This window comes from Typopeltis vanoorti, chromosome 21 (assembly GCF_054136105.1).
Source record: "Typopeltis vanoorti isolate ZY-2024b chromosome 21, IOZ_Tvanoo_1.0, whole genome shotgun sequence".
In the NCBI taxonomy this organism is placed as follows: Eukaryota; Metazoa; Arthropoda; class Arachnida; order Uropygi; family Thelyphonidae; genus Typopeltis; species Typopeltis vanoorti.
The window spans coordinates 26,148,089-26,160,358 of NC_143569.1; the positions used below are offsets into that span (position 1 = coordinate 26,148,089).

At 33.5% G+C, this 12,270-nt stretch overlaps 1 protein-coding gene across 3 annotated transcripts in view; it reads right to left on the reverse strand.

Annotated features, from left to right (window-relative positions):
- The window catches only part of LOC150094684 (cell adhesion molecule Dscam1-like), a 260,850-nt gene that overhangs the window by 25,316 nt on the left and 223,264 nt on the right, over positions 1–12,270 (reverse strand). For all 3 annotated transcript variants that reach the window (XM_090411283.1, XM_090411282.1, XM_090411281.1), the window contains exons 13-17: positions 9,320–9,467; positions 6,889–7,037; positions 4,635–4,766; positions 2,015–2,182; positions 31–101 (exon numbers count right to left, since the gene is read on the reverse strand). In XM_090411283.1, the coding sequence (XP_090267409.1) occupies positions 31–101; positions 2,015–2,182; positions 4,635–4,766; positions 6,889–7,037; positions 9,320–9,467 (668 nt within the window). The remainder of the gene's footprint in view (positions 1–30; positions 102–2,014; positions 2,183–4,634; positions 4,767–6,888; positions 7,038–9,319; positions 9,468–12,270) is intronic.

A 12,270-nucleotide genomic window follows, 5' to 3' on the forward strand; every position in this document is an offset into this window, starting at 1 on the left:
AAGTTTATATAATTGACGTTCGCTACTTACCTTCCATATTACTTTCAGCGATTGGGCCCCAACTGAGTGCACTTCGACATTCAATGGCGGACCTCCTGGAGCTGAAATCATAAAAGTTATCTAAAATTTATCCTTATTTAGAGTTAAAAAAGTGAGAACTAGAAGGTTTAATCGAAACTGATTACATTGTATAAATTGCAAGATTGTGACATTTGAAGAGAATGAGGTTTCTCTTCTATACGCGCAACATTCCTACTAATAAAATAATTCATTATTGCATTATCTATTACCATATTGAAAAACAAAATTGGTATCTCATTGTATATGATCCATACATTTGTGTTCAATTCTGAATTTAGGTCTAACAGATTTAAAGAGAGATTTAAAAACAAAAATAAAGACGAAAACAGATAAGAACAATCAATTTTGTTTAAATATAAAAAGTGTTTTATATATATATTTAAAATATGTGGTGGAACTATACTAATGAAACTGTAATGCGTTATAAATAAGTTATTATTTATAACGTACGTGCCTGCTGCGTATAAGAATAAGTGCATTTATTTATTTATGAGTATGCTGAACTTGGTGAATAAATGAGTACATAACAGTACATTCCTTTTATTATGGATGTCCTATATATATATATACAGAGCGGAAGTAGAGGACATAGGATTGCACACAATTTATTTCAATGGTAACCATGGTAATGATGTGACTTAGAATAGGAACAAACGGATACCGCCTCTGATGAAACTAATTAGGGATGCCGTTTACTGTGACTGAAACTTCACCCATGGTTGATTTTTTATTGATTGTTCTCGTTATGAACATACTAACAGGAAGTCAATTATAGAGAATTTCTCTCTCTCTCTTTCTCTCTCTTTTGATTCTAATGGTGTGTGGATCTGAAAAGACATTCTACATCTAGAATGAACAAAGTTACTTTTGTTTATTCTGTAATAGGATGAAAGTATTTATTTAATTAAGTCGTTTTTTGGCCTTTTAACAACTTAATGTATTCTTTCCTTTCTTCTTATTCTTACATTTATTGTTTATTGTTGGGCGTCATTCTTAATTAATTTATAAAAGCCGGAACCTACGAAAAACTGGAAATTTCATCTTGAAAAAAGTGTTTTTATAATATTTTTAAAAACGATTAAGTTATCATGTTGAATTTTTCTTTTCTTCCAAATGCATAGTTTCCATTAAAATTCTAAGAATACAATACCACCCACAAAGAACAGATTCCAGGAGATTTAGTTTTTTACATAATACTTTTTTTCTTAGATAAATACGGCAGAATTATTCATTTTAAGGTTACGCAAATACAGTTCCATTGTTTTGTTAACAATTATCAAGTCAGACTATTCCGTTAATGTAACTTTGTTTGGATTTCGAAGGGGGAAAAACACAAAAATCCTTTATTATTTAATCTAACATTGTTCTCGAGAGAGAATTCTTCAAAGTAACCGAATTGTGTACTTAGCTAAGAAGGAAAACAGAAAACGAAAACCTGGCCATTTGCCGTACCTTTCAGAGCTAAGTTCCTAGTCGGGGATGAGTGCGAGCATAATTAAGTATACTTGAGAGGTTTTGTTCTTAGGAAGGTTTTACCGAAGATGTCTGTGTATCTTTCATTTTCTCCTTCTTATTTTCCTATTTTAGAAGTCATTTTTTTTTTCTTCGTACACAGAAAAAGTGCTATCACACCTTGCTTCTTGTATTCCACGTGACCAGCTGCTGCTCTAAAACTTAATTAAGTTGCCATGGCAACAGCAATAAGAAGACTATAATTTAATGACACGGTGCTGATTGAAACTCCCATGCAATCTACTGAAAAAAAAAAGAACAAAAAAAAAGACAAAAAGCCACCGAAAAGCGTGTGCTTGCTCGAGCAACAAGCGAGGGACAAGCGAACGCGTCGTGCGCCAGATAAACTGGGTGCAGAAATCAACAATGGAACTGCACTGGTTTTGTTAACTTAGTTATCTGCTCGAGTTGTTTCTCTTACCTTCAACGTCAGTGGTGACGTTGATAGCTTCACTCGGATTACTCTTGCCTAGCGCATTCTCTGCTATGACCCGGATTTGATAGGTGGTGACAGGTAATAGGGCTCGAAGAGTTGCAGTGGTTTCGGAGCCGGAGAGGATTAACTGAGAAATTCTCCCACTCCAGTCATCTGAAGAAAAGAATAATAAAGATAGATGAAATATCTAGAATCAAAATATTAAAATAGTTTTTCTTCATTATTTTAATATTTTCTTTATTTTATTAGAGGTTATTTCATTAGGTATATTTCACCTAAAATGCTCGACTTATTTCAATCATAACTGCGCTTTTATTTTGAACATTACTATCAGGAATGTCTAAACCACAACTTACCTAGAAAAATAATCATTATCACGAAAAGAGAGAATACTCTCTTTTCGTGATAATGATTCTTATTCTTAATGATAATTAAGAAACACTGAAATAAGTATATGCAAATAAATTATAGATTTTGAACTCCCTTTATAACTTTGTCTTCAAAATTTGTATTTCTACTAAAAAGCGCAACGAAAGTGAATTGATTGAATGTACTTGAAATAATTTTTCAGATAATATTTCCGTTTTGTTTTTCCACTTTTTAAATATCTTACGTAGATGTTTTTAATCTTTCTTCAAGCTTAATTTAAAGCTGCTGTTTTTTCAGGCTAATATCAAGCAACTTTTTTCCAAACTTATTTCAAGCAACTTTTTCCAGACTCATTTCAAGCAACGTTAGTTTTTTCAGGCTAATTTCAAACAAACGTAGTTTTTTTTTCCAGGCTAACTTCAAGCAACTGTAGTTTTTCAGGCTAATTCCAAGCAACTGTAGTTTTTTAGGCTAATTTCAAGCAATTGTATTTTTTTTTTTCAGGCTAATTTCAAGCAACTGCTTTATTCAAACGTATTTCAAGTAACTGTTTTTCCGGCTATTTCCAAGCAACATTTTTCTAGATTTATTCCAGATCTCTTTTTACTGTTATTTCAAGCAATACTTCTTTAGGCTTTCAAAAAAGTTTTTTTTCCCAACCTTATATCAAGCATCGCATTTTCAGTTTATTTTTAAGTATAATTATTCAAAATCATGCCAAAATCTCCGAACTTTTGAAATATGTTTCTTACAAAACTCGGCCGAAATCTTTATACACGATTGCTCTTCAACTATTTCTGTACTGAAGTTTCAAAATTAGGACGTATCCCATGTTTGTTGTATACGTACTACTAAAACTCCTTTTTAACAGATTTTGAAGAATTTTAAGCTTGATTTCACCAAAACTGTTAGACTTATTTCAATGACGACTGCAACGTTCAATCAATATAGGAGCCTGTTTTGTTCTTTTCCATAATCTTTCGTCGGTGAGATGCACTTAAAATACTTCTAAAGAGGACGTATAGCGCATGTTTTTTCTCTTTTTTTCTGTATGTACTGCTAAATATCAACTGTTCCTTCTTGATCTCTATTATTCTTTTCTTAAAATTCAATGCTTCAGATATTCTAGGTTTTCAGTAATCATTTTTCATTATGGATTTCTATTTCGCTTAGTCTGCTTTATATATGGGCATTCTGTAGCTACGATGCTTTTTATGCGGCACACTGTTTGTTCGTAATGCTACCTGTATTTATCACCGGTATGGGGTTAGTCTCTGATCTCTCTTATTACTGAGGAAAGCCCCTCCCCCCGAACCGATTAAGGTAGAAGTTTAGGTCTATATCCCAAATGATGACCCAGTCCATCTTTAGAGAGTGTGCATTTTGCTTGTATGAATGAATGAAGAACTTCATTCGCTCTTCAGTCCTGCCATCTCCATGGCAGGATTGGAGAGCGGATACGCCAACTACTTGGCCAACCAGGCCAGCTCTTACCCGTATACGTTTCGTTAATAATATAACCATTGTTATATGTTTGAAGCAAAACAACCTATTGATAGTTAAATCATACTGATTATTAATTATTTTAAATTACTGAACGATTTAAATTATTTGAAATTAGTACTTCAAATCGTAATTTAATTAAACGTTATTAAATTTTTTTATCTTTGTGAGTGCATCAGGAATGATATTGATGAAATTTAAGACTTGAGATGTGTTTATAAAAAGATCATCTCGTTACTAGCATGAAAATTTGCATAGTTAAGATAATTAGCTGCAACACTGATGTACATCGCACATTTGAATTTATGTAATTCACGTAAGTAATGAACACGCTCATAATTTTGAAAATTTCATCGCGATATATCACTCTTTCAAATGGAAATAAAAAGTAACATTTTCACTAGATGCAACTTAGATGCATTTTTTTTTCAAATTTTCTACCTGGCATACGAATAAAACAGAATTCTTCAAAAATAAAACTTGAATTACTTGATTACAGTTCTATGTAGCTCCCTGCAGATTTCGAGATTTTTTTTTTTTTTTCTTTTACAGAAATATAATTTTATTCCATGACTCATTTGAGAAAATCGAAATTTCTCAGAATGAAAGAATGTAAAAGAAAATTCAGCAGAAGCATCAAAACTTAAAACCCAGGAATCTGCAGCTTAGTTACAGTTAGCAGCAGTGAAGCTACTGAAAAGGAAAATTAGAAGCGCATCTAAACAAAACTCACCTGGCGTGGTTTGATACTGCACAGTAGTCCCTGTGATTCGACTGTTTCCATTGTGCGACACTTGCCATCGTAAGCTAATAGATCGACTGGTTGTCTTGACTACGGACACATTCACAGGAGGATCGGGTACACCTTTAATGAATTACGATAAATAAATAGCAGCAGTAAATTATTGACGCTACTTTCAGCAAACATGTACAAATGCATGTTTACATTCTAAGAGAGTAGTAATTACTTGGGTTTTAGGCAGTCGCAAGGAAATTTTCTCTTTTACGGTTAAGTAAAGGAAAGAGCGTAAAGAAAATAGACTTACAAGTATCATTCAGATTGAATATATGGCTTTAATGTTTTAATGTAGAGTGAGGTTTATTCTCATGACTTGCTTTTGATATGTTTCATATGAGTGTTCAAAAAAGATGAAGAAATTTTAGCAAATGTTAGGTTCATATTTTGTTTACCTACGTAATACAGGTTTAATGGTATTAGTCCTAAAAGATAAGCCTAATATTTTTATGCCTACTAAAGCATTATACCCTAGGAATGCTTCACAGCGAATATGAAACGTTTTACTGCTAGTTAGATGGCACTTTCTTGTTGGAAAAAATCAATAGTATTTGAAAGGAATGAGCTAGTGATCATTGATCTTGGCTTCTGATAGCTGGGACCTTGAAACCTACAATTATATACCTTGACAATAGTTCATCAGAAGGAGCCTCCGTAGCTTAGTCGATTTTGGCAATGCCCTTTTGGTTGGAAAGGGCTTGGTCGAATTAGGACTTTTCAATTGTGGCTAGTCTCACAAGAGGGTGCAGAGTTTTACCTTCTGAAAACTCGATTTTTCTTCCCTGCAATCAAGCAAACTGACCAGGAAAACGCATTCATTTGAGATAAAAAAAGAAAACATAACTAGTTGCTTTATCCAAGCCTCCTAACGTGGTGCCTATAGCTGTCCGTATGAACCTTATAGTTGTTGTGTCATCCTTTGGTTCACAATAATATTTCAACACTATTTTTGTAAGTATAGTTATCAGTTTATTATCAAAGATCCTCACGATAGGCTTAAATGTATTGGTTATGATCCATATTAGCAATGATCACAGGATTTTAAAACTAAGCTGAAACTTTGTTTTTATTTCAGTTAATAGCCAACTTTTATAGTATTCCTGAATAGATAGTAGATAGCTAGCAATTAGTTTACGAGAATTTTGGGAAATCGGATTTATTTTTAGTTTGAGATCATTACCTGAGCAAACAGTATTATTTAAGATTCTCTGAAAGCCCGAATACTTTTAAAATGTAAAAAAAAATACTTTTAAACATAAAAACAATTATTTACAAAACTTGGGAATTAAAAATCAATATATGATTTTGCCGAGAAAGAGAGAGAGAGAGAGAGAGAGAGAGAGAATTATAGCAGCATTTTTAATTTCCATATAATGTTTGAAGTGATGCCATGCTTCTGTGAAAACAAAATTGAGATTTGAACCCTGTTTAACACTCCAGGAACGTTTTACAAAACCGGTTTTCTGCTGAAAGACAGTTGGCCATTATCCATCGGGAATAGAGAATTTTTTCCTCAAGGAAACAATTTGTTTTTTGTTCTGCAAAATATCCATAGCACACAGCTTGGATAGACAGACTATAAAATTAAGCGTCTTATTATTGATCAAATCAAATGTATAGGAAGCCTGTTTATATTTGGCCTGTTACCAGACTGAATAAATTTTTATCATGTCTGTTACAAGCTTGATAAAAATGAACATTAAATGATCAAACAAAAATGTAGTCTTTATATAAAAATGAGCAAATAAATGTATTGTATGTAAACGCTGGGATTTATTTGAAGCTCATGCAGCCTGTTAAATGCACAGAAAACGGGGTAGATACCAAATAGAAAGCGTTTTCTACTATCCAACCTAACTAACGGGGAAGTATTCTCCATTGACTGCTATAGTTTAAGGTGAATGCGTGCGTCATTATAATATCGCCCGGAGTACACCTGCGTTACGTCAGTCATACGGGGTCACGGACTGAAACTAACGTTGGCTCATTACGATACAGTTGCACCGGCAAACGTGCAGGTTGAGAAAATTGGACGATTCTGAGAGTACATGTAGAGGGCGTTAGTTCTCCACCTGACATTGATAGAGAGATAAGATGAGATCGTTTAGAGAGAGAGAGAGAGAGGTGTTAAAATTGATGCCATAAATATTACATATGAGAAGGACATTTTAATATTAATGACTGCACTTACCTTGGACTACAAGCTCAATGCTGGACTCGTCAGTTCCGTGGTCATTAACCGCGGCACAGTTATACAAGGCCGAATCGTAACGAGATAGCGAAGTAATGATGAGGTGCGAGGTGGAGCGCTGATTGTCAGATGCTACTCGAGTGGAGTACCTGAAATACAAGTAAACACAGTTAAATAAATGGGCGAAATTTTAGCCACATTTAGGACCTTTCTGGTGATAATATAATATTAATTCTTTCTGTGGAAGTTGTTACAACTGCGATGTGGAGAAGGCAAGTGAAGTTTCGTGTGAATAAAATAATTTTCTTGGCGCATCGCTGGAAAATCCCATCGACTTGGTCGTCGTCATGGCAACCGCTTTTGTTACTTTTATGCATAACGGCGTGGATGATGAAGTTCGAGTTAAGGATGCTGTAACGATCTAGGGTTAAGAGAAAATGTTTACGAAGTGCCAGTGTCGAGATGGAGTCATTCGCTACACGAAATAGCGAATATTCTCTGGTGAAAATGCGCGATTTGTACTGAACTTTAAACAAATTAATCTTCAGGAAAACACTGGCATTAGGAACTTCTAATCCCGTAAATTATCTTAGCTCAATGTTTTTTTTTTTTTTTTTTCAGTAAGGATGAAGAATGATGTGCATATAATGCAGAAACGAATGTCGCTATTATAGACAGTACCTCACAACACGATGTCCTGCAAATTACTCAGTCACGCGTCCAGTTATTGTTACTCAATGTATTCACCAACTGATAATGATGATGTCATATGCACGCGTTCTAGATAGTGAACCTATTGTTAACAGTATTTATTGTTGACTTCAGCATACTTCGTTTTATAATGCAGATTTCCGAGTTTTATGAGCTCATGACTATTCGACTACATATAGAAGTCTGTAATAAACGAGAAGTCTAGAATATCGTAAACGCAGAAATTTTTATTACGTTCATTTCATCTACACTAGAGTGTCAGTGAGGGAACGGAATTATCCTAACTAAACTGTGCCTGTGAATTCCAATTAACTTTAAATTAACTTTTAAAACATTTTTATTTTATTATTAAACAATTTTAATTATTTTTGTTATCAAATTACATGTAACTTCAGTGAGCATTAATTCTAATACCCAATTATTTATATAATAAGGCCATATTTGTATAATCGCTGAAACATAGTGATATATGCGTCTAACGTGACAACAAACAAAATTATTTTAATCTCTAGGATAATTATTTATTTTTAAAAACTTTTAGATTTTTTTTTAATGTATGATTACAATTATGTAATCATACATTTACGAAAGTCGGGAAATCATTATCAATAAACCATCGTTTGAGGGAAGAAGGAGATAAAATTATTAAATATCTGGAATGCATTCACATTATTAAGAAAGTTATATATATTAAATAATATATAAATATTATAGACGTAATTTATAAAAAAAATAATGAACACCAACAAATAGAATAAATAATAGTTTATTATATTGACTTTTGGAAATGCAAACATTCTACATGTCTGATATAAAACAGGAAAATTTGCACGTGCGCGATGATTCTGCCTGTAATATCACTCTATTAAAGGTGGCGGAGAATGATTTATATTTTTATGCAATACAGTTATGTGATCATATCGAAGAGAGTCCTCCATATAGAATCACTAAAATGCCATTTAAACCACCAGTCGTATTTTATTTGATACGATCACCTGACATTATTCTTCAATAGCAACGATCTATTCTGGTATCTGTCATGTTTCATCTCTTACCAACCATGTAATCCCAAATACACCTTTAATGATATTATCGACAAACCCGCAAGCTTCACAGCATCCCCCTGTGTGACGTCTAGTACTTCTTACTGCGAATCACTCCTTAAAAATTAATACAACTTAACTAATTTAGTAGCAAAAATGTTATGTCATTTTGGATGCTTGCTTAATATTTTATTAGAAACTTGTCATTTTCTTAATGACGCAACCCTCACCCACTAGCAATGTGCTACTGGACTTACAATAAAGCTTATGACCGCGTGCCTTGTAGCTATCCTGTCGGACCGCGATCAATATAAACTCGCCAATTAAATATACAACTTTGAAGGGGTGTCCCCCAAAAAGGAAAAGCAATAACGGAGAATTTTTATTAGCGTTCATCATGCAATCTTTCTGACGTGTGTTGAATTGATCCTAACAAAGTGCCATCTAGCGAGATAAGCGCACATTAACTTTAAAAATTTAGTAGCTATGATTTTTTTTTTAAGTTTACTGCAATAAAATATTTATTTAACTTGCACCGTATTTATTCATAAATGATAAATATTAATCTTATCTTCCACTAGAAGGAAGCACATTAAATATATTTTGTATAATTAAATAAATAATGAATTCTTCGTGTGAAATGAACGAGGTCAAAGTACCCTAAAGGTCTTACTTGCCTTGAGTCAGAATTTGGAAAAAGCTGTTCTTTGTTTTTCTTCCACGTGATGTTAATAGGAATGTCGCCTCTAGCTCTGCACGTAAGAGTTGTATTCCTTCCTTCGGTGGCCACAGATCGTTGGTAATATTCTTCAAATTTAGGAGGAACTGCAGAAAAGGAAAAGTAATAATAGATGAATTAAGAGCGATTTGCTATATAATTGTGTTTAGTGTTAATAAAACAGCAGACAGAGAGACTGAAAGAAAGAATGAATTTGAGTGTTGGTAACCCGAAGTACCTGCTTTAACATTATAGCAAATGTAATCCTAACAAGAAATAGGAATATTATAAATATTTCATGTTAAACATAGAGAGAGAGAGAGAGAGATGAAAAATGAAATAACTATAGACCTACAGAATAGAGATTGAGGTAAAAGATAAAAGTACTCGTAAAATAAAAGTTAAATTGAAAAAGTAGAAATAAAACAAAGATAGGTGTATACTAGACGTTCGGTGCGCATTCCACGCTAAAATATCTTCTGTCCGTTCTTCATAGCATAATACCATTTACTAATAGTATGGTTTACTATTAACATTTACTAATAGTTTTTCTGCTGATGACAATAAACGATTATTGTGCCATCTAGTATTCGCAAGCAGAACCTATTATTTCCACAGAATCAATACGACATTGTTGTCGTATTGATTTATTAATAATTTATTAATAAAATTATTAAAATGAGGAGAAGAAGATGCGGTGATGATATAAATTGAAAGCGATCTTGGAGTAAATCTGTTTATTGTGTTTTGTTTGAGCAAGAAGCAACATTAGCTGAATACAGAATGTATGTTTAAACTTGTGTACGTTTACCAATTTAAGATTAAGAAATGACAATCTATATGACAAACTTGGCCACAAGCGAGCAACCCTTTGTGTACAGGAAGCTTCTAAGCAGCATTTTAAAAGGTTATTATAACGGCATAGCGTAGATGACTGCTGGGTTATATTCCAAGCAGGTACCATCTGTTTCCCGGAATATATATTAGGCCTGCCAAAGAAGCCAGTCAATAAATTGTAGAAAATTTTAATATCGGTTGTATGGAAACGGATAATGTAATAAGCAAATTTAGAAGCTAATGGGTCATAAGAATAGAGTGGCTCTGACGTCATAAATAATGCATGACTCGAAGAGGGCTGGTAATATTACGTTTGATCTAGTGTTTACTCAATGAAAAAGAGAGCTACGGCAGCGTTTTTGTCTACGCACCTCATATTTCGGGGTGATTTATAGCGGTGACATTACCAGCAGAATCGTTTAAGGTTACCGCGAGTTTCTTTTTTAGGTAATTATTTTCACCGGGTCTTAGGCTACCATTTTTTATATGTAGTATGTCGTAAGAATGGACGATCAGAATTAAAGTGAGTGTGTAAGTCACCGAGGAATTTAAAAAATATCAGAGGAAATAGTCCAATTTCTTGAAGGTAAAAAAAGAAAGAAAATGTTGATGCGAAGACTCTTAATGGTTGAAAGGAAAATCGTTGTAGGGGAAGGTCTTGAGATATAATTAAACCGCATTTAAAGGTGAAGTGATATCGCCTCTAATTTTATGCATTTAGCATTAATAGGAGTATTTTTGACAGATGCTTATGTCAAGTTTCATGTTTATACCATTAAGAATAACTTATAAATGTATCAGCATTCAAAAGCGCAACGTTTGAAGCCTTGATAATCCATCTTGTCGTTCCTCCGTACTGCTGTCGAGAAGACGACGGGGGCACATGACCTTTCGTTGGAAAAGTCATTGGTTCAAATCTCGTCATGACATGAGAAACGTTTAGAGGAACGTTTGTAAGCGAGTGTGAATTAGTTCGCATACGGCAGGCCTTTCTTTCCGTAAAATTATGTTTTTCCTCACGCAAAATTGCTCGAAGGATAATAAATCAAGTTAAAAATGACTTATCCATGTAAGGAAGAGAAAAAAAGTATTCAGACTTAAATCACGGCGATATCCCAATCCATAATTAAAAGAACTGGATCGAATTGCATATCTGTCTCAAGAACGTACAAGAAAAGCTGATCATGCGTTGTAAACTTCTCACAGAAAGTAAACAGACATAACCATAACAATTCTGCTTTGGCGGACTTCCAAATTAATCTTTTTATCCTCTCCCTCTCCCGTCGTAGGTGTAAAGAATGTGTTCACACATCCTTTATCATGGTTAAGAAATATCATTATTAGAAATCCTATTGGCCTCCAAACCGCGTAACAATTCACGGAAGAAGGATGTTGCAATTGCTGTAGAGTTGCAGTGCAGAGAAAAGATCAAACGAACTAATTCATTTGAGAAATCTGGGAATATTTTAGTACACTAAACTGGATTTTATTCATAGGAAGGTAAGAGAGACAGTCTCTGCAGAAACAAAAACAAAACCCTTAAGCATCCTGAGAAGCTTACGATGTTATAATTGTGAGTAGAAACAACTGTGAGAAATATCTGCACGTAGACATAAGAAACTGATATATAAATAGGAAAACAACTATTAAACGTGCGATAATTATGAGCCTTTCCCAGAGTTTTGACAAGGAGAGGCAGTTGTTCCGATTCAAATTACGATTAAACAGGATTCCAACGCTCTACATAAATAAATGTTCAAATTTGAAGCCACACAATACTTGACCTCAAGCATTCCAGCCCCTTAATTCATTAAGAGCACAGAAGTGAATATTCCGATATTATCCATTGTTCTCTGATCATGTACCCTCACACACACACAAAATAGGATAATTAATAGCAGAAAACTTGAAGTATCATAATAATTCAGGAATAAATTTCCCTTAGGGAACCGTAGTAGAACAGTCATTCGATCAGAGAATATTTAGTATTACGAGTGATTATAATGATAGAATTATTAAGACCTACATTACTATATAATATGGGCCATTCTTTGTGCATCTTAAAAACTATAT